The following is a 26163-nucleotide window of genomic DNA, read 5'->3' on the forward strand; positions in this document are numbered from 1 at the left end:
AATTTTAAATTATTTTCGGAACAGTGCTGGGCAAGGATTGTCCGCGAAGGAGCCGGATTTCACGCGGAAAGGCCCGCAGCTCATCTGTAACCTTTGTTTCCCCAAGCTGCGCACTTCCTAAGTTCTTTTCCCAACTACGACTCTGCTTTGATGTGCAAGAGTTAAGCGGCGGGGTGCTAACGTTTGGAAAATGCCGGAATGTGAAAGCAGTGCAGAACGGATTCGACTCCATGTTCCGTCTTAAGTGTTTACCACGTAACGGACGGTGAGGGAGGTTCCCAGGTCACTTTTGAATCAGCCGCAAAAACTGATATTTAGTACGTGTCTGGAGTGCTGGGTTGCAGTGGCCATCTGAGGGTGGTGGCTGTGGAAAGCCCCGAATGGCCGGGCTGCCTCTAGGTCCTTTCGCGAAAGAGGCGGGATCGGAAGCCAGGGGCTCCCGGCTCTCGCGCTGGATTGATGGCCTCCTCCCCATGTGACTCGAGGCAAGGAAACCTCTTTGGCCTACGTTGGTCAGGCGAGGGGGCTGGACTCCTACTCTTTATATTTTGTGTTTATAATTTATACGGTGACTTTCTCCAGTAGGGTTTCAGGGGTGTTGCTAATAGGCACAAGTTCACAAAAGAAAACAAATAAAATGCGTAGCGATCGGGTGCTCAGCTTCTATTGCTGCGTAAAGATCTTCCCCAAACCCAGTGGCTTAAAGCAGCAGTCACTCTGTCGTACTGTTCGTGGGGCAGGCACTGAGGCAGAGCTCAGCCTGATGATTCTGTTGGCCGTGCAATGTCAATGGTGGCCGCTCAGCTGGCAGGTGGGCCGAGCGGGAGGGTTTGTGTCCTCGGCCTCTGGGCCCCTGGGCAGCAGTTGGCCTTGGCTGCTCCTGTCGCCTGAGTGGTCACGCCCGGCCTTTCCGGCGTGACGGGCTCCGTCCGACCCGGTGACTCAGGGCCTCGAGGAGAGTTCTGGAACACCTGCGTCCAAGCGGCGAGGCTGCTCTGTGGCCTGGCCTCAGAGTCCCAGAACATCGCTTCTGGTGTGTGTTCTGTAAGTGAAACAAGCCACTAAGACCCAGAATCAAAAGATCAATGAATTAAAACGCACCTCTCAATGGCAAGAAAAGCCAAGAATTTGGGCCGTCGGGAAATCTTTAACATTTTGTTGTTACTGTATTAAAATACACATCACGTAAAATTTAACTTCTAAACCGTTAAAAAGTGGACGGTGCGGTGGTATGAAGTATATTCACGCATCATACGGCTCCACCGTCCTTTTCCAGAACTCTTTTCATTTTGCAGAACCGAAACTCTGTGCCCTTCGCGTAAAACTCCCCGTTCCCCCTCCTCCCAGCCCCTGGAAACTGCCTTCCTCCTTTCTGTCTCGGTGACTTTGGTGGCCGCACGTAATTCATACAAGCGAACCACACAAGGTTCGTCCTTCTGCGGCTGATTTATTTCACTGAGCATAGTGCTGTCAGAATTAATCCGTGTTGTAGCGTACGGCAGGATTTCCTTCCTTTTTTTTTTTGAGTAATACGCCATCGTGTGCATAAAGCACATTTTGTTTCTCTCGCCATCGGCCAGTGCACACTTGGGTTACTTCCACACGTTGGCTGTTGTGAAAAATGGCGCTCTGAACATAGGTGTACAAGTTGTGGCCATTTTTAATCTCGCAGAACAGAGGAGACTAGCGAGCAAAACAGGCTCGGAATAAGGACACTTTTAGTAAAAACACAGCGAACGTGGCTACTCAGGGCCAGTGTCCGTGAGTCAGTAGGCGTGGGGAGCCGGGACTATGGGATTTGGGTCTGATCTAAAGCCACAGCCACTGTTAGTCACGGTCATGGGGGAATGTACATCCAGAGTTGCCCCAGCGTCTGTTCCAAGAGATGTGAGAGTTCTGGATTTTTATGTGAACTTTCCAGTTTTTAAATTTTTTTTTTAAGTTTACTCATTTTTGAGAGAGAGAGACAGAGCGTGAGCAGGGGAGGGGCAGAGAGAGAGAGAAGGAGACACAGAACCTGAAGTGGGCTCCAGGCTCTGAGCTGTCAGCACAGAGTCCGACAGGGGGCTTGAACTCAGGAACAGCAAGATCATGACCTGAGCCAAAGTCAGACGCTCACCCCAGGGAGCCACCCAGGCGCCCCTAATTTTTAAATGTTGTCACCTACGTGAAAAATTTTAAAAGATTGTGCAAGTCAAATAAAAGTGTGGTCTGTATAATTTAAGATTTCTTCCCAAAACACACCAATCAGTAGAGGTATGTAAATGACTGGTATCAGGGCTTTACCTGTTTTAAATAGTGCAGACCAGGGGCGCCTGGGTGGCTCATTCGGTTAAGCATCCGGCTTCGGCTCAGGTCATGATCTCGCGGTCTGTGAGCTCGAGCCCCACGTCAGGCTCCGTGCTGACGGCTCAGAGCCTGGAGCCTGTTTCAGATTCTGTGTCTCCCTGTTTCTCTCTCCTCCCCCGCTCATGCTCTGTCTCTCTCTTCTCAAAAATAAATAAATGTTAAACAATTTTTTTTAAATAGTGCAGACCAGGCATCAGCAAACTTTCACTTAAAGGAGTAGGTAGGAGGGACTTCAGGCTTTGTAAGTAAGGCTGTACTGTGTCACAGATCCGTGACTACGTAACTACTCTACACTGTAGCATGAAAATAGCTCCAGACGGTATGCAGATGAATGGATGTAAAAGAATTTATGTTCAAATAAGACTTTATGTACAAAACCCCTGTGGCCTGCCTGCCTGCCATAGTTTGCTGACCCCCGGTATTGATGAATCAGAGGGCAGGGCCATCTGAAGGCATGAGCATTTCAAACAATCATAAAAAATGATTATAAAGGGTTGATGGATAAAATAGGGGCTGGCTAATTAAAATATAGTGCATCTCGGGGTGCCTGAGTGGCTCAGTCAGTTAAGCGTTCAACCCTTGATTTTGGCTCAGGTTGTGATCTCATGATTCGTGAGATTGAGCCCCACATCAGGCTCTGTGCTGACAGTGTGGAGCCTGCTTGGGATTCTCTCTCTCTGTCCCTCCCTCACTCATGTGTGTACTGTCTCTCTCTCAAATAAATTGAAGAATAAAATAAAATATAGTGCATCTGTAAAAAAGAAAATACCGTGCAACTATTAAAAGAATGAGGGTGATCGTTCTGGACGGTGGCAGATTGCATTTTTCAGATAGTGGCACTTTGAGACTCCACTCCTCCCATTGAGATTGGGTCTGGGCTCTCTCCCTTTCAAATGGAACATACCTTGGTGACTCCTTTGCCCAGTAGAGTATGGTGGAAACGATGCCACGTGACTTTCAGGGTGAGGGCAAAGGAGGGGATGTCGCTTCCACCTTGATGTTGGGAAATGCGCACTCGTGAAGCCTCTAGCTACCACGCCATCAGCCTGACTGACGTGTGAGGTGGTCTGAACCTGATCACGTGGAAGGATCGCATAGAGGGGCCCTGGGACGACACGAGACAGATGCCTTTCGGCCCCGAGCTGCTTCAGGGGCCCGTTGTTTCGGCCCCAGCCACCTTCTGACTGCCCCCGCCCCCACTGGCCAAGCCTTTCTAGAATTCCTGACCACGGAAACCACAGGAGAAAATGCCACGGTTGCTGTTAAACCACTAAGTTTTAGAGTGGTCGGATATGCAGCGTTAGGTAATTGGAACATGCACAGACACAGAAAGGTGAATACACCGTATCATTAAGTGAAATTAAAGCAAATCAATGCAGCATGTGTTTATGGAAGGATACACCAAGAAACTGTTAATCTACGTATTGCTTCTGGGGAACAGAACTGTAGATCCAGGGTGGGAGGGAGACCATTGTGTTTCCTTTTATTTTCTGTGTAATTTGAAGTTTTTACCATGTACAGATGTTACTTGATACTTTTTTAAAAACTAGTTTACATGTTTTTTAATGTTGAAATTTTTTGTCAACTTTTTAAAAAAGTATTTATTTGAGGGAGAGAGAGATAGAGTGGGGCAGGGGCAGAGAGAGAGAGAGAGAGAGAGAATCTCAAGCAGCCTCTATGTCATCAGTGCAGAGCCCAGTGTGGGGCTTGAACTCATGAACCGTGAGATCATGACCTGAGCTGAAACCAGGAGTGGGACGCTCAACCGCCTGAGCCACCCAGGTGCCCCAAGAGACTAAATTTTCATGAAGACTATTTACAATCAAGTATTTTTAAGTTCAGGAATGGTTTCCTAAAACCCAGTGTTTTATTCCTTACTTTATTTTTTTTTTTTTTGAGTATCACCATTATTTTTCAAGATTTTTTTTTAAAATGTTTATTTATTTTTGAAAGAGAGCGCAGTGGGGGAGAAGCAGAGAGAGAGGGGACAGAGGATCTGAAGCGGGCTGTGTGCCGACAGCTGAGAGCCCAGTGCGGGGCTGGAACCTACGAACCCTGACATCATGATCTGAGCCACAGGCAGACGCTTAACCCAGTGAGCCACCCACGTGTCCCTGTTCCTCAAGTTAGCTTTGCCTCAGATTCTTGGATCTCAGAGGTGAGTGTAATTTTAGTGACTTATTCAGGCCCTCTTATAGACGAGGAGATACATGAAGAGGTCCACTTCTTCCTATTACTTTAAAACAGTGGTTTCGGACTCGACCATCAGACCACGTGGAAGGCTTGTCAAAATACAGGTTTCTGGCTCCGTCCCCTGTGTTTCTGATTCTGCACGTTCGGGACGGGGTTTGAGATTCTGCATTTTTAATCAGTGTCCAGGCGATGCTAATGGTGGTGGTTCTGGGACCACACTTTGAGAACCACTGCCGTGATGTCATTCCTTCTCAGACCAGGTCGGAGAACTTCTCTTCCTCTTGCAGGGGAAGAATGTTTCAAGTATGTTTAGAGTTCTTTCTCGACCCGATGATCACTTCACTGAACCTATACGTTTATCTTTTTCTGCTTTTCTAAGACAGCTACCCGCTCTCGTAACATCTTTCCTGCACCTCGTGCCGTTTGTTTTGACCCTTTTATGTCACCGGACCCGAAGTTCAGCCACAAGGACGAATAAACCCTTGACCTCTGCACCCAGTAGTCACCCATTCTGGCCGGGCCCCTGTGTGGCTCTGTTCCATGCAGCACCCCATCTCGTGGGTGTTCGTGGGTGTTCTCAAATGTGCTTTGTTTCAGAGTGCAAAGTCTTACCTCTCTAACATATCATATGGAGCATCTCTCCAGCTTTGGATGGTTTGCTGTGAAGGGCACGCCCTTTAAATACGTTTAAACAGAACAACACTCTGAAACTCTTTTGAAATGGGGTTAAAGATTATCTTTGTCTCTCCCGGGGCAATATGCTTTGATATCAGCAGGCCATCATCTTGTATTTATTTTGAAAACTAGCTCAGCGCTGGAAAGCAATTGAGAGAGCAGAGGAAGGTTGAAGTACACATCGACTGGGCAGGACGATGCCGGTAGGGGAAAGTAGGATCCTAGCAGAGTAACCTGGCTCCATTCAGCATTTATTGACAGCCCGCTGCATACTGAGGGCCGTGCTGGGGTTTGAGCACACAGAGATAGAAAGACCCATCCAGAGAGGCAGCCTCGCATCATGGTGGTGCCTGAAGCAGGCGGGGTGGAGTTCAAGTCTCATTTCCATTAATGCCCGGTGAGCCAGAGGGTCGACTCACAGGCTTGACTTCCTCTCACGTATGAAATGGGAATAAAAAACGCCTACTTCGCATGTGTGTCCAAGCCTATCATGAGACGATGTCTTGTCTTGGTCCACTTGGGCTGCCATTACAAAATACCATCGACTGGTGTTAAACAACAGAAATTTATTTTCTCGCTGTTCTGGAGGCTGCAAAGTCTAAGATCGGTATCTGTCAGGGTTCATTTCCTGGGGAGGACTCTCTTCCTCGCTCGTAGGCGGCCACGTTCTCATTCACACAGTCTTTTCTCGGTGTATGCGTGGAGAGTGAGAGCGGGCCCTCCCGTGGCTAATGCCATCGTGAAGGTCCTCGTGACCTCATCTAACCAAATCACACCCAAAGGCCACATCCCCAAGTACCATCATACTGGGGGGTAGGGCTTCACCACATGAATCTGCAGGGTGGGGGGTGGTTGGGGGGACTCAAACACGGAGTCCATAACATGCCTGGGAGTTGCTCAGCCAGTTCTTGGAGTTAGAGAACCACTCTGCCACCGGCGACTTTCCCCGTTCATGTGTCCTTACCTCTTCAGCTCCAGCTGTGGTCTGATGGAGCGCTGCTGGGAAGGCTAGAAACACACCGACAAGTTTAACCAGCTTTTCCATCTCCGTGTAGCGAGCACTCTCGTCAGAGACTTTGGGGACAAATTTAATTAGCCTACACTTTCCTTTTTCTGGGTTCTCATTCCCCCAATACTCTCTTGAGCTCGGTATCGATTCCCACTTTGCAGTCGTGTGATTGTCGTCTCAGGGGGAAAGCAGGATATTGAATTTAACTTGAAAATTTGAGAATTTTTTTAGGTAGCCTCTGATGTTTTCATGATCCTGTCAATGTGATCTAAAAGTGGATAACAGTATCTACTTCATTTCTGAAATTCCACTACTTTTTGGACTAGTTAAGCCATGTATATTCTCTGTTAAATTGGAAATCCTGTGTTCACTTCTGTTGTTTTTTTTTTTTAACATTTATTTATTATTGAAAGACAGAGAGAGTCAGAGCGTGAGCAGGGGAGGGGCAGAAGGAGAGGGAGACACAGAATCCGAAGCAGGCTCCAGGCTCCGAGCTGTCAGCCCAGAGCCCGACGCGGGGCTCGAACTCAGGGACCGCGAGATCGTGACCTGAGCCGAAGTCGGACGCTTAACCGACTGAACCACCCAGGCGCCCCGTGTTCACTTCTTAAAGTTAGGTTAAAAGCGTGCTTCCGTGTCACCAACTGGTTGTTCAACCACGGTTACTTTGTGAGTGGGAAAGTCAGGACAAGACAAGGAAAGGAGAAGGGACTCACACGCCACAGCCTCCCCAATTGGAGAGTATTTCTCGCACTTTCACACGGCACTGAAAGCACTGCGTGTTTCCCTTCCAACAGAAAACCAAGCCCTTAATGACAGAATTCTCGGTGAAGTCCACCATCATTTCCCGTTATGCCTTCACTACGGTCTCCTGTAGAATGCTGAATAGAGCTTCTGAGGACCAGGAGATTGAGTTTCAGATGCAGGTTCCGGCTGCGGCGTTCATCACCAACTTCACTATGTAAGCGATACTCTGATCGGAGACCCTGAGATGGAGGGGTGTGTGTGTGTGTGTGTGTGTGTGTGTGTGTGTGTGTGTGTTGGTGGCGGTGGCAGGGTGAGTCTGCCAGGATGTGGGGTCCACAGCCTTCTGGCGTGAGAATTTATCCCAGCAGATGTATATGGCTCAGAAGGTTGACTCCCTCCTCTCTCTCCTTCCCTACCTTCGTTCTCCCCTTTCTCTCTCTCTGCCACCCTTTCTTCCCCTTTCCCTCCTTCCCATGATCCCTTTTTTCATTCTGTTCCTGTCATCTTCCCTGCTTCCATTCCCCATTCCTCTGTCTTTCTCTCCTTCCCTCCAACAAACGGGTGCCCACTCTGGGCCAGGAACTCTTCAAAGTGATCAGTATATTTCTGAGAAAAAGGCAGTGTTCTTCGGCTGCAGAAATTGCCTTGGGAGAGATAATAAGTAAGGAAACCAATCAGTGGATGAGACAATTTTAGACCGTAGCGAGTGCTTAGGGATGGCAGGAAGGACCGAGAGGGGCTTGTCTAGGCAGGGAGAAGTCAGGGAGGTGGCCTACAAGAGGCGATGTTTAAGTTGAGATCTGAACAGTGAGGCAGTGTGAACCCTATGATATGTGACGTAAACCGTATTTCTTCTTTTCTTCTGAGCTAAGGGGTAAAGACATACAAAGTAGAGTAGGTTTGGGGGTTTAATTTGGGGCCTGGGTAAGATTCAGGCTGGTGAATCTTCGTGGAACTTGGTCTGATGTCCTCCTGGAGAATCCCAGAGGCACCATGGGTCAGACCTGCCTATTTGGACCTTGGAAATTGCCCCAGAATGAAATGAATGATTCAAGGTAGTGCCCTGGCCTGGAATGCGTTCTTTCTGCATATCTGAGAGTCACATAAAAATATTTTCTGGGGATGTCATGGTTATGAGATCCATGTTTGAATTTGCCTTGGAACTGGAGGCCGGTAGCAGGGCTGTCTCTTGTGTTTCAGGCTCATCGGAGACAAGGTGTATCAGGGAGAAATCAGAGAGAGAGAAAAGAAAACTGGTGATAAAGTCAAAGAGAGAAGGAATAAAACCTCAGAAGACGACGGGTAAGTGCCGCTTAAAAAATCCATTTCAGCAAGGGGCCACATCTTCTCCTCCTTTGCCTGCCCATCTTGTCCCTTCCCTTCCTTCAGTACTTACCTGCTTTTTATTTTTATCATAAATAGTTAAATATATATAGCTAACAACATAGCAGAAAAGGGGTTTATAATAAAAAGGAACATTTTACCACCACTGCTCTCCAGGTCTCACTTTCTAGAAACATCCACGTCTAATACTTCTGTAGTTTCTTTGTAGTGACCTCCCTAACTCTAAAACTTACGGTAGTCTTGTTTTTTAAAGATTTCTGTTTTTTAAAAAAATTCAAGTTAGTTAACATCCAGCGTAGTCTTGGCTTCAGGAGTAAAACCCAGCGACTCATCTCTTACATAGGACACCCAGTGCTCATCCCAACAAGTGTCCTCCTTAATGCCCATCCCCCCCACCCACCACCCCTCCATCAATCCTCAGTTCTCTGTGTTGGAGAGTCTCTTCTGGTTTGTCTCCCTCTCTGTTTTTATCTTATTTTTCCTCCCCTTCCCATATGTTCACCTGTTTTATTTCTCAAATCCTACATATGAGTGAAGTCGTATGATAATCTGTCTTTCTCTGACTGACTTATTTCACTTAGCATAATACCCTCTAATTCCATCCACATTGTTGCAAATGGCAAGATTTCATTGTTTTTCATCGCTGAGTAGTATTCCACTGTGTGTGTGTGTGTGTGTGTGTGTGTGTGTGTGTGTGTATAATATATATATACCACATCTTCTTTGTCCGTTTGTCAATCAGTGGACATTTGGGCTCTTTCCATAATTTGGCTGTTGTTGATAGCACTGCTATAAACATTGGTGTATACGTGTCCCTTTGAATCAGCATTTTTGTATCCTTTGGATAAATAGCTACGAGTGCAGTTGCTGGGTCATAGGGTAGTTCGATTTTTAATTTTTTGCGGAACCTCCATACCGTTTTCCAAAGTGGCTGCACCAGTTTGCATTCCCCCCAACAGTACAACAGGGTTCCCCTTTCTCCGCATCCTCGCCAACATCTGTTGTTGCCTGAGTTGTTCATGTTGACCATTCTGACAGGTGTGAGGTGGTATCTCATTGTGGTTTTGACCGGTATTTCCCTGATGATGAGCGATGTTAAAAATGAGACCTCATCTGTTGATTTTCTGCTCTGAAGGAGTGTGGCGTATGTACAACACGGCCATCCTCCCTCTGTGGGCCACATATTTAGATTCTTTTCTTCCCTCTTCTTCCATCAGTGTAAGCAGTGTTACACCATCCTAGACTAGCCTTACACTATCTTCAGTGATAATAGTCCCTGTCCTTCAGTGAAACCATACCTTTTCTTTCCCATTTCCAGTGTCCACCTTTTTCTACCTGATCATTTACTTTTGCACTGTTAGTGTTACCAACATGTAAATTCTGATCTTTAATGAAATTTGTTTTCTTTGTTTGGTCTATAACTTGAATCTAACCACTAAAAGCCAATAACTAGCATTTGATTTTTAATGATTACGTAAATGGCATTAACTGCAGAGCCTCTGGGTATACTCAGATTCTGGTTCCCTCTCTACCAGCCTGTTTGACGAAAAGTGATCTGTTCCCTTTGAAGAAAACTGATCTCGGTATCTAGATAAGTTGGTGTAAACACGTGAACCTGTTTTTGTTCGTTAATAAAAAGACGTAGTTTTGAGAAAGCTTGATCTCTAAAATCATAGACTGTCAGAAACTTTGGTGCTGGAAGTCCTATTAGCGAGAACGGAACATCTCACTCTTGCCTGGAAGATGTGAATCATGGGTTTACTTTGATACAAAAAGCAGCTGAGGTATAAGCTTCAGATAAGGCATTGTTAGACACAAAAGTCCACGTTTATCTTAGCTTTATAGTTCCTAAAGACAGAGAACCTCAAGTTTGCTTCTTAGTCCAGTCTGATATTAACCACTTTACACACAGCCTGCTATTCTTTAAGCCTCCAAATGCTCCAAACACTATCTACACTCCCCTTTCCCCCCCAATCTTACAGTATTGCCCTGTGTCCTCCTTTGGCAAAATTCTCCATGATGCCTTTGATATATAGTCTCCCTTACTGCAGCAGTTTATTAAAACCTAGTTTTGTTGGACTGTAGGTGGGTCCCACGTGGTCTTTATCAGAAGAATTTTATGGGGAATATCTTCTGTTACCATTCATAAATTGTTCATAATCATGCCACAGTTTAGTTGGATCACAACATATGCATTTTTGTTTTTCCTGGAGTTTTTAATTGTCTTTATTTTTCTTATGAGGTACAACTCAATTTTGTCACTATTAACATCTAGCAAGACACATAAGTCATTTGAAATGGTGACTAAATGAACAGCCGTGACAAGCGATGACATCCACGTTATTGCCAACAGCATTTGGAAGGCATCGCGGATTGGGAGGCACATCTTGATTTCAGAGCTGTCAGTCGTGGAGGAATGGTGTTTCCAGGTCCAAGGAATACTGTCATTGCTTTGCAGCCTTGTGGGCAATGTTTGCCCTGGGATTTCTTTTCATTTTCTTCTGGGTTGGTCTTATTTCTCCTGGTCTTCCATGTCTTCCTCTTTCTTTTTCACTTTTACTTTGCTGGAGTATATTCTGAAATAACTTCCTCAGGATGGGTGTGTGAGAGACAAACTTTCTGAGACCTTGATTAACATTTTGACTGTATATGGAATTGAAGATTCAGAATACTTCATCATGCCAGCATCTAATAACAATCAGCATTGCTGGTGATGCATCTAACGTGCTCTAATACCTGATTCCTTTTCTGTGTCTTCTCTACTGGATGTTTGGAGATTTTACGGTAATGGGCTTAGGTGTCAGTCTTTCTTCAGCCATTCTTCCCAACTGTCAGTGAAGCTTTTCCATCTTAGTATGTATGTCCATTTTTAGTTCTGGGAAAGAGAAGTGTAGGAAGCCTGTCACCTTAGTCACTCATTCACACATGGATTTGGAGGTCTCCTTCCCGTATTTGGCCCCCTTCTCACTCCCAGCTTGTGCTGAGCCAGAGCCTGCCATCTCTCTGACATTCTGTGGATGGTTTGCATCTTGGTCCTTTGCTGCAGCCTCTTCCTACGTAGACTGAGCTGTAGAGTTCTCGTTCTGCTCAATTTCCCACCTTCCAGAAATGTTTGAAGTGTTGTACCCTCTAATGGTTGCCCCTGCCACTCTTATTCCTTTGGTTTAATCCGATCCCTTTTATGGTCAGTCTGCCATCTTGAATCAGAGAACCTTCACTGCAAGCACTGAAAACATTTGGAACGGTTTGTATTTGTATATGCTTTGTAATCCCTTACTCCTTACCCTTACCCCTGGCCACATCCACCAAACTTTACCAAGTGTAAAAACCTAATCTATTAGGCATTTTAAAGTCACATCAGATGTCAGGCTTGTTTGGCCATTCCTGTAAAGAGAAGGATGCAGTTCACATCTTGACCCCAAAGCTGTGTTTTCCAGCAGGCCACCTATTTCAAAATGCCCTTTCCTGTCTGCCCCTTGGGCGTGACTTGGGGAGAGGTAAGGACATTCAGCAGTCTGGAATTCTGTCTCTTTAGTATTCCTTGATCTAGTTCAGGCCTTTGGCTTCCCCTCCCAAAACTAACGTGTCGTTTTTCTTCCCAAGGACTCTCTTGGGACAGCGGCCAGTGCCCTGAAGGGACTTGAGGGAAACAGGTTTTCCTTTTTCTCTTTCTAACAGGGAAAAGGGGACTGAAACGTTCAGAGCCTCTGTCGTGATCCCCAGCAAGGACAAAGCTGCCTTCCTCCTCAGTTACGAAGAACTCTTGCAGAGGCGGCTAGGGAAGTATGAGCATGTTATTAGCGTGCGGCCCCAGCAGCTGGTGGGGAGGCTGACGGTGGAAGTGAATGTTCTGGAGAGGTCCGGCATCACATCGCTGGAGGTGCTGCGGTTACAGCACAGTAGGCAGAAGGGCAGCGTGAGGGGGGAAGGTGAGTGCGGTTGCCGGATCTTCGGTGCTGGCTTGGGGCGGGTGTTGGCTTTGCAGAAGCCTATAAAACAGCTCCCCTTCAACAAAGGCTCTGAGAGTTTGTGGGAATCTGAAAGACGACAGCGAAGCAAAGGCAATGCCCTGTACGGGTTTTTTAATTTATTTGTTTTGGGAGAAAGAGAGAGCGTGTGTGCAAGCAGGGGAGGGTCAGAGAGAGAGGGAGAGAAAAAAATCCCAAGTAGACTCTGTGCTGTCAGTGCAGAGCCCGATCACAAAATCGTGACCTGAGTCCAAATCAGGAGTCGGACACTTAATCAGTTGAGCCACCCAGGCGCCCCCTTGTAGAGTATTTTTTTTTTTTCCTAAACCAGGGTTCTATCAGGAGACTTAAAGAAGTTTAAATCATTTGATACAGTAATCCTCACTTCTGGACATCTAACCCAAGTGAAGCATCTAAAATATTGGGGATGTTACATGCATAACCCTGTTTATTTTCCTTATTTTTTTAACATTTATTTATTTTTGAGAGAGAGACAGAGTGAGTGGGGGAGGGGCAGACAGAGAGGGAGACACAGAATCCGAAGCAGGCTCCAGGCTCTGAGCTGTCAGCACAGAGCCCGACGTGGGGTTTGAACCCACGAACCGTGAGATCATGACCTGAGCTGAAGTCAGTCGCTTAACTGATGAGCCACCCGGGTGTCCCTTTGCATAACCCTATTTGATAACATTTGTAGTAGAACAAAAATGTTCTATCATCCTAAATATTCAACCATACAAACGTGATTAGTAAAATATGGTTATGAAAACAATTCAGCATGTGATTGGGGGGAAAAAGACGCATTTGTACACATTCTATAATGTTAAATGAGGGACGCCTGGGTAGTTCAGTCAGCTGAGTGTCCAACTTTGGCTCAGGTCATGGTCTCACAGTTTGTGGGTTCGAGCCCTACATCAGGCCCTGTGCTGACAGCTCAGAGCCTGGAGCCTGCTTCAGATTCTGTGTCTCCCTCTCTCTGCTCCTCCCCAGCTCATGCTTTCTGTCTCTCAAAAATAAACATTAATTAAAATTAATTTTTAACTAATTCTAATTTAAAAATTATGTTAAATGTGACGTGGACAAAAGGCTAGAAAGTTATATAAAGTAATCATTTTATACTAGAGGATGAGGGATTCCATGGTTATTTTTCTAAAAATCCATTTTTGAAACATTAAACCTATAACACTAACATAAACGTTTCAACAACGTGTGAGATTCTTTCTAAAATTAAGTAGTGGAAACTCTGTACTATACATTTGATTGAGGGCATGGGCATTTTGGTTCATAACCTGGACTTCTTAGTTTAGGTTTTTCTCAAAATCTGATTTTTAAAATAGCACTCTGTTTGTTGAAATGATAATGATAAATTCAGTATAATATAAATTACAGCAGTTTCAGCTGATAGTTTATATGTAAATGTTCACTTGTTTTTCTTATACCACTTTTTGTTTTATTTTTACTTATGTATTTATTTTTATTTAAATTTTTTGAATGTTTATTTACTTCTGAGAGAGAGAGAGAGAGAGAGTAGGGGAGGGGCAGAGAGAGAGGGGGACACAGAATCTGAAGCAAGCTCCGGGCTCTGAGCTGTCAGCACAGAGCCTGACGTGGGACTCGAACCCATGAACCGTGAGATCATGACCTGAGCCGAAGTCGGACGCTTAACCGGCTGAGCCACCCAGGCACCCCATTATACCTCTTTTTGTCTTAAATGTTTGTTTTTGAGAGAGAGAGAGAGAGACAGAGAACGCATGTGCATCTGTGCACACGTGAGCCAGGGAGGGGGCGAGAGAGGGGGAGAGAGAGAGAATCCCCAGCAGGCTCCATGCTGTGAGCGCAGCGCCTGATGTGGGGCTCAATCCCACAAACCGTTGAGATCGTGACCTGAGCCGAAACCAAGAGGTGAATGCTTAACCGACGGAACCACCCAGGAGCCCCTAAATGTTCACCTGTGTTGGGCTGTGCCGTAAGCAGACCAGTAAGCCTTCGTGTCAAGTCAGATAACGAGGCAGATGTGCCAGAAAGCTGCACGGGGCTGGGAATCTCTAGATTTCAGTATTTGTGACGTTGAGGCCCGGAAAATGCTGACCGGTCAGTGAATATGCAGAATCTGAACTGTGCCCGTGTAGCTGCAGGGAGAGTCCAGAGGATCCCAAGAAGGCAACTGTGGCAAGAATATGTAGGAATGAGCTTGGAAGGAAAGTAGAGACGCGACTTGACAAGGGGAAGAGAAGAAGGTTGTCACGTAACATAACGTGAAGACAGTCAGGACCCGGAGCTGGTGTGCTCAAGAGTTCGCCGTACGGGACATTGCTTTCCTCTCCCGGCCTGCAGTTCGGTTCACGACGGTCCACAGACAAGTAGTTGCGTCTCGAAGACTGGAGTATGTCCCGGTTCCCCGGGGGTCTTTTGTTACGTGTTCGTTCCCAGCCCGGATTTTGACACTCTCGATCTAGATCTCATTGGAAACAATAACCGTCGAGGTTTCTGACCTGCAGAAATGGTACGATATATAATTCGCCATTCTTAGGTCATACCGGCCGCCGTGTGCGTTCGTAACAGTTGATTTCACTTCGGCTATTAACTACAACCTTGAACAAAATTGCCTAGGCCCTGTGAGACTCAGCTTGCACATCTGCAGAGCGGGGACAGTAACTATTTCATAGGGTCATTGGGAAGGGTTTGTGCGTGTGATGCGCGTGGCCCCTAGTAAGGGCTTAATAATGAAGTTTTATTATTATTATCATCATCATCACCTTATATTTGCTTTTTTCTGTGCAGATCTCACATCCCCTGTTAGCTCATAAGTGTTTTGGAAGGCAGTCCTGTGTCTGATTACTTTGTCTCCTTATGGTACTTAACTCAATGCCTTTTAAACTGTAGATAGCTAATTAAGTGCTTGCCAGTGAGGAAAGAAGAACGAATATATACCGAAGCTAGTAAAGAATGTTTTAAAATTTCATTTTTTCCTAATCATAACTTACAGGGAAATTCTCCTATGTACTGCTGTGTGAAGGAGGTATGTTTTCAGGAGAAGGAAAATTCTTTAGGAGTTGCTGGGATCTCAGAGAGGGCGGAGCCACCCTGTGGAGGGGCTCGTTGGAGATGCTGGGGTAGTCCTGCTGCGGTAATGAAATGTGTGCACTTTGCCGAATTTCCAGAACCGCTGTGACTCTTTAGTGTGTGATTTGTGGCATGCGTGTGTTATCTGTGGAGGCCATATGGATTAGGATTGTTAGTCAAGAAAGTTGCTTACTGTTTATATTCTGGGCCTGTGAGAACCTCAGAGGAGTTTTTCCAGACCAGTGATCTCTTGGGACCTGTTTATTTTTAAGAAAGTTGTTTTCCTAGCTTTTTGTACCGAAGCGGATATTTTGCCTTCCAAAGCATGGAGATTTCACAAGCACGTATCCAAGCCAGGTGCAGTGGACCAGTTCCCTTTTGGCTCCTCGTTCCCATCCTTCCGAGCTCAGCTGTTACTGTCCCTGCAAAATGGCGGCCCCGACATGGAAATGCACAGGATGTTGTGATGTTTGTCTGGACCTTATTGCGTGTTACCCAAAGAAATCCAGGGTAGAGATCAAACTAGAATTGGGCTTGCCCCAGAACATGAGCTGTAGCTGTGTGAATGTGGACCCGAGCCAGTACATTCCTCTGATAGATCTGGCTGCCGTGAAGAGATCAGACTTCTGGAATTTCTCAAAGCAAATCTGTGACCACTGGACCCGTTTGCATCCTTGGGGATGCACTTCTGGATTGGGATGACTGCGTGCTTGATCCTCGACTCAGCACTTGCGTGCGCTATCTCATTCAACCTTCACAACAACCCTCTTGTGTTGTATTTTTTATCCCATTTTATTTCTGAAAAAGGCTTACAGAGTTTATAATACGAACAAGGACTCATTTAATTACTGTTAGAAACAGAATCTCTAGGCATAGAGCTGACTCCCAACTTCATGCCCTTGCCCTCTGAACTGCACTGCCTCCTTAGTAAATAGAAATGGCAAAATACTGAGGGTCTGAGCTCAAATTCCAGATGTCTCCCTAGTTATGTAAGAAGAAAAAGAAAGGCTCAAAGCAGTACAACCTATCTTGGCCTCGGTTTCATTGTCTCATATATCAGGTATGTCAGGATTGGGCCCATAGCTAGTGTTCCTTCTCAGTGTAAAAACGAATCTTGTGAGATGTAATTTGGAAGGCAAGGCATCATACTTACTGGATTATTAAAGTAGAGTGAACTCCTGTATGTGGTTCAAAGTCTAAAAGATTATAAATTGGTTTACAGTGAAAGACAAGACTTCCTCTCTTATGCCTCCCACCCGCAGTTTCTCCTCCCCTAAAATATTTTGATGGTTTATGAGCTCAGTGGGACAGAGTCTTTGAAACTGAAACTTCTCCTAGAGCATGATGGGATGTGTGATGTTCCAAAGGCACACGCCAAGATGGATATTCTGTGTATGTGGCTTGTTCGAGGCTGGTCATTTCACTTTCTGTGTTAAAACCCAAACTTCCTATTGTCCCATGGCACCTAAATTACTGCCCTTTCCATGATTCCAATTTTTTTTTTTTTGCAGAAAATTTTTATTTATGATAAGATCCCTGATAGTGGGGAGTAAAACAGAATGAGATAAACAAAGTGAGAAATAGGGTAGCTTGCCTGTTTTATTCCCTTTTGCTTTACGTCAATGACCCTCAAACCTGGCTCTACCCTTTAATCACCTGGAGAGGTTAAAAAAAACCCAAAAAACATAGAGATGACTGAGCCCTGCCTCAAGCACCTGAATCAGAATTTACCAGGGAAAGCCCTAGGTGGCTGGATTTCTGGGTGTGGTAGCTTTACAAATTTATACGAGAAGCCAAACAGCATATGAGTGCTTTTAACGTGTTCGTTTAGTTGTAAAGCTTAAGAATGAGGCTGTGTATGTTTCTACCACGGAACGGGTCTGGTTCTATGACTTCCATGGTTTCCCCTTTATCTTGTTTACTTTTTTAACAAGCAGTCTCATTGAGGTTTTAGTTTATATAGCATAAAATTTGGTCATTGTAAATGTACGACTCGTAGATTTTTAGTTTTTGCAGAGTTGTGCAACCATCACCACCATCCAATTTTAGAACACTTCTTTCACCCAGAAAGATCCACGTATCTGCAGTCACTCCCTGTTTCCACCCCAGCCCCAGGCAGCCGCTAATCTACGTGCTGTGTGTCTTCAGACAGCTGTACTTTCAGAAGCAGCCCAGGTGATTTTGATGCTCTGCAAATGTTAGGAACCCTTACTTTGAACTTACTAGCAGACTTTAGGGACATTCGCTTGGTCAAGATCTTGACCTACAGAAACACCTTTGAAAATAAGTAAGATTGTTCTTGTACTTTCACGGGACCCTCAGCACACTCTGACTTTTGACCCTTATTAAAATGTGCATCGTCCCTCTTTTCCACTAACATGTTTTTACTGTTGGATACAGGCCAACATAGGATTACTCACACAGTTGGTGGAAAATAACCTCTTTCCATAAGCAGTTTCTTCTGCTCATCAACATAGTTGGAAATGGAAAAGTACCAACAAGCCATTGGGTTGGTGCAGTCTTTCTAGTATAGTCTTGAGCTTATTAAACTGGGTAGCCTATCTTCTCTTGGAAAAGACAAACGTGATCATTCAGTGCATTGGTGGGCAGGGGTGGGGGGGGAGTCAAAAGAGCTTCTCTCCTTTCCTTGGTTCCTACTGTGGCTTCCTAGATCTCTTCTGCTCTTCCCCATTCTTCCCCACACCACAGTGAGAGCAGAGGCTCCTACCTTTCGAAGCATGTCCACCTTCAGCCTTCCTGTCTCCCACAGCTCCTTTCCTGGCCCAGTGGGTCCCGAACATCAGGTTGTGCTGCACATTAGGATCAACCGGGAGCTTTTGTAGATTAGCCAGGCCAGTTAAATTAGAGTCACCAGGGGTGAAAGCTTGTTTTCAAGTGTTATTTGGCTTAATTCCTACCTCTTTGTTCCCTAAAACTGGGATCGTGGGCTGCTGACTCTGTTTCCAAGCCTCCCAGCTGGAGTTCCTAAGTAATCCCAACTCCTCATCTTTGCCAAAACTGGCGGACTCATGTGATGTCACCCTGATCTGACATTAAAAGGAAATTTTAGTTTCAGAAGCTAAGAGACCAACATAACTATCTTCATTTTCTTCCAGTATCTGGTTCATCATCGTTGGTGCTCCATACTCAAGAGCACAGAAGAAAGTTACAGTACCAGGGTTGTGCTGTGAAAGTACGTTCTGAAAAGACAACCTACGGAATGGGGGAAAATATTTGCAAATCATATGTCTAAGCATCCAGTGTCCAGAATATGTAAAGAATTCTTACCACTCAATCAAAAGGAGATAAACAACCCAATTCAGATATGGGCAAATGTTTTGAATAGACATTTCTCCAAAGCAGACACGTAGATGGCCAAGAAGCACATGAAAAGACATTCCCGACCATTAGTCGGTAGTGAAATGCAAATCAAAACCACAATGAAATAGCACTTCACGCCCATTAGGATGGCTGTAATAATACAAAGAAACAAAAATGGAAAACAACAACTTTTGGCAGAGATGTGGAGACCCTTGTGCATTGCAGGTGGGAATGTAAATGGTGTAACCATTGTGGAAAGCTATTCGATTGTTCGTCAGAAAGTTAAACAGAGGATTACCTTAAGATCTAGCAGTTTCTCGAGATGTATATACGAAAGAATTGAGAACTAGTATTCAAATACTTGTATGTGAATAGCACCGCTATTCACAGTAGCAAAAATGTGCGAACAATCTAAATGTCCATCAATAGGTGAATGGATGGTCGGCATCTGGTTATGGCCATACGATGGGATATTGTTCAGCCATGTAAGGGATAAAATACAACATGGATGAACCTTGACAACATTATGCCAAGTGAAAGAAGCCAGACTCAAAAGGTCATGTGCCATATGATTCCACTTATATGAAACATCCAGAATAGATAAATCCAGAGAGACAGAAAGCGTGTTGATGATTGCCAGGGTCTGGGGAGGAAGGGACGGAGGGAGAGTGACTGCTTTAGTGGTTACAGAGCTTCTTTGGGGATGATGAAAGCGTTTTGGAACTGGGTAGTACATTGTAAATGTGCCAAACGCCAGTGAATCGTGCACTTCAGAAAGGTTCATTCTATGTTTGGTTGACTTTACCTGTTAGAATCCTACCTCGCTCCAGTGTCCTGGGCATCAGGGTCTGCTGTGCCCTCCAGCGTTTGGCTGTGCACCCTTTCTGTGTCCCGGAAGACAGATGGTAGGGCTCAGTGGAACTCCGCTTCCGGACAGCCTGCTTCTTAATCCCGTCCTCCCACGTGAGAAGCATCCGATAAAATTTTGACCCTCAAATAAGCCTAAGAACCGGGGAAACTTAGTTAGAAAGAAGAGAACCACTTGAAACGAGCCTCATCGCCTTTTCTGTGTGTGTGGGTGTGGACGGGAGGTTGGCCCGCAGCAGGCTTTGAGGTTACGTCCTGCAAGATCGAGTGACCTCCGACCGGAGACTCTCACAGCGTCTTGTAGATCAGTAAACACCCAATAAGGGGTTGATTGAATCTGTCAAAAAATCCCATTTATCTTTTTCTCTGTTTGGTCTGTTAGCCTCAGGACTCTGTCTTCTGCTGTGCAGGCTCTCTTAGGATTGTATTCTAGGCACCCAGTGTGGTGCCTGCCGTGGAGCGGGTGCTCAGGAAGTATCTGCTCAGTGAACTCAGGAACAAATAACTGTTGGCAGTGAAGGTGCCGCTAGGTTTTCAACACCTTCTTGGTTTAAGTTGGGTAATTTTGCCAGAACTTAGGCGCACCTCTTATTTTCTGTGCATGGGTGGGGATTAGGGGAAAGAATTTGGTTCCAGAAGACTGGTTGCAAATACACGGCTGTTCTCCTCTTCCTGAGTTCCCAGAGAAAAGCTAGGATGCTCAGTTAAATTTGAGTTTCAGGTAGACAAGTATGTCCCGTGCCATCTCTGGAACATACTTACACTAAAATACCTTTTGTTTACCTGCGATTCAGATTTAACTGGGAATCCCGTGTTTTTATTTGCGAACCCAGTCACTGCGTCGTGACTGATGGTTCACCCCTGGTTCCAGCTGCCCTGCTCTCCGTGTTCTTCTCCGGGATCTAGTCTCTGTTCTACAGCTGGAAGGGAATGGCCCTGTTTGGGCTGTGTACACTTGCCAGGAAATAATAATCTGGTTGTTATGTGAGGGTTTCCAGCATTGTTCAGCGCAGCAATGATTCAGGTATGAATCATTTGGCTCCTTAGTTGGTTTTGTTTTGGTTTGTTTTCTTTTCTTTTGTTTTGTATTTAATGCTGATATGAGAACCGTGTTCTCTTGTTTGTTCTGACACTGGCCAGCTGTGAGCAGGATGGCTCAGAGAGACCTAGGAGGTGGCCTTCTCTCTTTCACTTGACATTGGTGACCAGTCTGCTCTTCTCAGGGATGCCTCACTCTCTCTCTTCCTTCTTCCTTCTTCTTCCTCCTTCCTTCTTCCTCCTTCCTTCTTCTTCCTCCTTCCTTCTTCTTCCTTCTTCCTTCTTCCTTCTTCCTTCTTCCTTCTTCCTTCTTCCTTCTTCTCCGGTGTGTGAGGTGGAATGTGGTCCAGGCGTAGGCACTGTCCGCTCTAGCTGTGGCTGAAGCCAGAGATGTGCCTGTGGCGTGGGACCTGGGTTACTGAGAGCACCTGCCCCACCCACCAGAACGCTCCCACGATGGATTTCTTGAACATCTCCCCTTTTCGTCTGCGCAACCACGTGCCGATATGTTGAGCCGTCTCCGTGTTAAATGTTCCACAAGCCTGTCCTGAGTTCTCACCGTGTTCCTGGCAGCTGTGCCAGATGCCCGGAACCTAGAAATGTCTAAGACGTTGTCACGGCCCTTGCCGAACTTACAGCTGGTAATTTTTAAAACTTAAGAAAGTTTCAATTGTGGTAACAAGCGCACGTTAAATTCACCATCTTCACCATTTCCAGGCGAACAGTTGAGCGGTGTTGAATTTACTGACATTGCTGTGCAGCCAATCTCCAGAACGTTTTTAGCTTCCCAAACTGAAACTCTATATCCATTCAACAGCATCTCCCCATTGCCCACCTCCTGCCCCGCCGTGCCCCAAATCCCTGGAAACTACCATTCTCCTTTCCGTCTCTGGGAGTTTGGCCAATCTTAGATACCTCATGTAGTGGCATCACACAGTCCGTATTTGTCTTTTTGTGCCTGGCTTATTTTACTTATGTGATGTCCTCCAGGTTCATCCGTATTGTGACAAAAATAGGATTTCCTTCCTTTCCATGTCTGAAAAATATTCCATTGTGTATACAGACCACGTTTTGTTGGAGGTCCCTGGGTTGATTCCACTCTTCGTTAATGTGAATAGTGCTGCTATAAACATAGCGTACAGGATCTTCGAGATCCTGCTTTCATTTTTATTGGGTAGATACCCCAAAGTGGAATTACTGGACTGTATTGTATTTCTAGTTTTAATTTTTTGAGGCACCTCCATGCTGTCTTCCATAGGGCTATGCCATTTTGCAGTCCCAGTCATGGTGCACAAGTGTTCCGATTTTTCCACATCCTCACCAGCACTTGTTATTTTCTGTTTGTTTGTTTGTTTGTTTGTTTGTTTGTTTGTTTGTTTGTTTTGGGTAGGAGTCACCCTAATGGTATATAGAGTTGTCAATTTTGAATAATAACAACCCTTTTGTCAGGTTGAATCTAGGAGATGCCATGAAGGCTTTCCCAGTGATTGGGCCGTGTTCCTCCTGTGTGCAAGAGAACAGTGTAGAGGGATTTAACAGAAATCTCTGGATCTTTGTTGCTATGGCACCGCTTTTGGTAGGCTTTCCATCTATACTTAGCGTGGCTGGTGTTTGAGGCCTTCCATGGACACAAAACGATACCAGGAAGAGATAACACATGCTTTGCGGGCTAACTGCGTGTAGAATGTGTGAGGTAGTTGACTTGTTTCCCATGTCGTTTCTCTGAGGAAGTCAGTCACACGGGGAAAACTGAGGCTCAGGAATGTACTATTTTAGGAAGAAAGAGCGTCGGGGAAGTAGTGAAGAAGGCAAATTTTCTAAGAAATTTGGGCAAGTGCCACTCAAATGTCAAGCAATGGAGTTGAATTTGAACTCTTCCAACTATAAATTTGCATTAGTATTTTATGTTGCATGTTGCCGTCATGTCTATATGATGCTGTTTTCCAAAAGGGTATAAAATACCTATTATCAGGATAGGGGACAAAACTCCCTTCCCATAAGAAAATGATAATAGGGGACTTATGAAGGCATTGAACCAAATTCCTACGCATCTTGATCAACGCAACTTTACCGCTTTTCTCCCCGAGACCTCGCCAATATGTATTTTTAATTGAGGTGTAATTCACACACAACATTATATTAGTTTCAGGCGTACAGCGTGATGATTCTATATCTGTACATGTTGCAAAGTGATCACGGCAATAACTCTAGTTGGCGTCCATCACCACCCACTTAAGGAGTTTTTTTTTCTTGTGGTGAGAACTCTTTTAAGATTGACTGTCCTCAGCCACGTGGTGCAGCATTATGAACTCTGGCCAGCGTGCTGGGCCTTACAACCTCATCACCTTCTCTCCGAATGCTCCGCCAGCTTTCTTGAATTTTGTCTGTATTGCTACCATCAAAGGGTGGTTGCCCAATTAGTCACAATATTTTGGACTGCCCTCTGTTGAAGAAATCTCCCCACTGGGGTCCAGGTGAGCAGGTTACAATAACAAGTGTAGATAGTTTAGCCCTTTCCCCGGGGGGAAATGAGCAGGCGGTGTTTGTTTGGAAATCCTTTCCTAAAGCACCAGGTGTCTGCCGTGTTTCTCAGTAGCAAGCCCGCGGGCCACAGGAAAGAGGCAGGAAACCCCTCTGCCCGCTGACCCAAACGGGCATGGCTTTCAGCTGATGTCCTTGACTGTGGTTCTTTGCTCCTAAATCTTTGCACCTTTAGACATTTTACATAGCAACTGACTTCCGTTTTTCCCCGTGTGGTTGTCTGGGAGGAGAATGTTTATTTGTGAATAACATCCATGCTCCGGGACAAAACGGAGAACATCCGTTTCATTCTCTAAAATGTATGAAGTGCTTTGTCCTTACAAGCTAGAATCAGCAGGAGGACTACTTAATGGCCCTTGCGTGTATGATTCTTAACCTTACGTAGACTCCTTGGAGAGTCTCGCGAAAGAAGGCTTTGGGCCCTGTGTCCAGAAAAAATCCATCCATGTATACTTTCATGCCAAATTCTGTGTATAATTTCAGGGGGCTCTTGGGAAACTACCGGCTCCCTTATGCTTTATAAAGATTGTTCTGTCTCCAGACATTCTTGAGCTCCCTATTATGAACGTTCATTATGATTTCTCTTTTCTGCTCCAAATAATGATTATTTCGTTTTTACTAAGCTCTCAGTTGTGTGGAGAAGCCTGTCACCGCAAAAACGTAAACTGTGTGTTAAAAAGAGTATTTTTTTTTTCCTCATGAGTTGCCTTTCATCCCAGACAGAGAGTATAAGAAGCTACTTCAGAAAGGGGCAGAGGCTGGAGGCTGATACGTATTGAGTACCTACTATGTGCCAGGCACCGTGCTTGGTGCCTTATATATGTGATCTCACTTAGTTCCGACAACGATGCTATGATGTGGATTTACTCACGTCAAACGGAGGTAGAGCTGAGGCTCAGAGCTTCAAGTCAGTCGCCAGGAGTCTGTCAGACCCTAGAGTCCACTTTCCTCAGTAGTATGTGGCTTCTAAAAGAACATGCATCTTGTTCGAAAATACCGGGGTCTGGAAAAAAGAGCACGTCCCGGGGACACTGGTGACCTGCGGGTGGCGGAAGAGTGGGTGGAGAAGGAGTGGTCAGTGAACCTTCCCGGGGAGGTACTGGAGGCCCCGGTGGGCCACAGAAGGCCGCCTCGCTCACGAGCTCTGATGCTTGTATTGAAACGGGAAGATGCCATTAGGAGACCCGGCTTCGTCCAAATCAGAGCGGTCATCGCGCTACATTCTCTCCCCCCAACCAAGTGGGCACGAAGGAGAGAAAACCAAGAGGAGGAAAAGACATGTGGGTTCTCATTAGAAAAGTAGGTCAGAGTCTCACTCTTTTGGTCTGCTCCCAGCCTCTTCCCTTGTATTCTTCATTATCTTTAGAGCACATGCCGTGACCGCCCAGGGCCCTGCTCATAAAGCTCATTGTGCTCGGGAGCTGTTTTGTGGCCGTCAGCAGTACGGGCCACAATGCACATAAGGAAAATCTCAGCGGTGCTCTGGTTTGGGATGTTGGTCAGTCACTGTGGGGCAGCCTATATTAACCTCATTGATTAAAAGGCTTTTCGCTTCTCTAATAAAAAAGACGACTTTATTTCCTAGAGTTGTTGCTCTGGAATTTTTCCCAGCAAACTTTCCTTTTTTTTTTTAAATTTTGATAGTTAGTGGAAAATTCATTGGGTCACATGGACTGTCTGATACTCAATGGGTGGAAATCAGCCTCGGGAGTTAGGTTTCGTGGTGAGTGACCAAAGTGGGAATCAACCCACTCTTGGGGCATAAAAAATAAGCCCATTTAGAGGAATCTCATGAATTTTCATCACGAACTAACAAACATCGGAGGTCATTAAGAAACCAAAATAATAATACACTATCTTTCTCATGGCTTCTATCAAAGAGCCTAGTCAAATGAATTATGAAGGGAGAAATTATACTTTTGAATCCTCAGTGCTTTCGTTCAACCATGAATGGTATTAATTCAGAGCATTGTAAGGAGCATCGGAGTGAGAGAGATTTGAAGCGAGGAAAAGTAGGTACATGCTGGTAGGATAACGAGGGTCAATTCTAATGTAGAATTTGAAAGTTGGAGATAATCTAACGCCGCCCAATTACATACACCAAAAGGCACGTGACCATTGTCTCTGTGCGGGAACAGAGTCACCTGCCAGGCTTCTGAAAATACAGCTTTCTGGGTCCCACCTCCAGAGTTTCTGATTGAGAGTCTCCAGATGGGCCCGAGAGTTTGTGTTTCTGGCAAGTTCACCGGTGATGCTGCTGCCCCAGGCCGTGTCATGAGCACTGCGCTGCCCGGTCCCTGCGGGTGGTTGATGCATGCAGGGTTTGCGGGAACCCTTCCAGTGAGATGGGCTGTGAAAGCTGCCTCCTCTGCCCGCGGGGCATCTTTCCTAGAGCTTCCTCATACTGCGCAGAGCCTGCTTCCCAGCAACCCTGCCCCGGTCCTAATTCTGCCAGCTGGAATTACTCTGAATACACCTAATCCCCATATAAATGCCTACACTAACAGACTTATCCTAAGGAGAAGAACAGATAGGGTCCGTTTGGCCAGTGATGCCGTTCCGCTCCATGCTAGGGAATGCTTGTTCAGTCTATTCTGCTACCCAACTCCCAGCGGGTTTGGGTTTTTTTAAATTGGGGTTACACGTAGAGCAAAGCGTATAAATCTCAGGGGTGAATCTTCACATGTGTGTACACCCGTACTACAACTACTTCCGGGCCAAGACATAGAGTATTTTCACCACCGCAAAGGATTTCCCGCACTCTTTCCCCGTAGGTGCTTGTCCCCCAGGGGTATCGACCATTCTTAACCACTGTCCCGCGTCAGTTGCCGCGGACACACTGTGCTGGTCTTGAGCTTTACGTAGATGGAAGCGTGGAGAGTATCCTCTTTCTGTGTCTTCTGTTTCCACTCAGAATGACTGTGAGATGTTGTAAATCACAGCGGCTCTCTCCTTTTTGTTGCACGCAGTATCCCAAGTTCAATCTGTTGTATTGTCTTGCATTTAGTTCCCTTATTCTGTTTTGTGTATTTTTAAGGCTTATAATAACAT

At 45.6% G+C, this 26163-nt stretch overlaps 1 protein-coding gene across 1 annotated transcript in view; it reads left to right on the top strand.

Moving 5' to 3' along the window:
- The window catches only part of ITIH5 (inter-alpha-trypsin inhibitor heavy chain 5), a 78192-nt gene that overhangs the window by 15158 nt on the left and 36871 nt on the right, over positions 1 to 26163 (top strand). The window contains exons 3-5 of the mRNA XM_019460532.2: positions 7024 to 7187; positions 8174 to 8275; positions 11996 to 12246. Of these exons, the coding sequence (XP_019316077.2) occupies positions 7024 to 7187; positions 8174 to 8275; positions 11996 to 12246 (517 nt within the window). The remainder of the gene's footprint in view (positions 1 to 7023; positions 7188 to 8173; positions 8276 to 11995; positions 12247 to 26163) is intronic.

This window comes from Panthera pardus, unplaced genomic scaffold (genome assembly GCF_024362965.1).
Source record: "Panthera pardus isolate Hobbes unplaced genomic scaffold, ASM2436296v1 HiC_scaffold_6, whole genome shotgun sequence".
NCBI classification, from domain to species: Eukaryota; Metazoa; Chordata; class Mammalia; order Carnivora; family Felidae; genus Panthera; species Panthera pardus.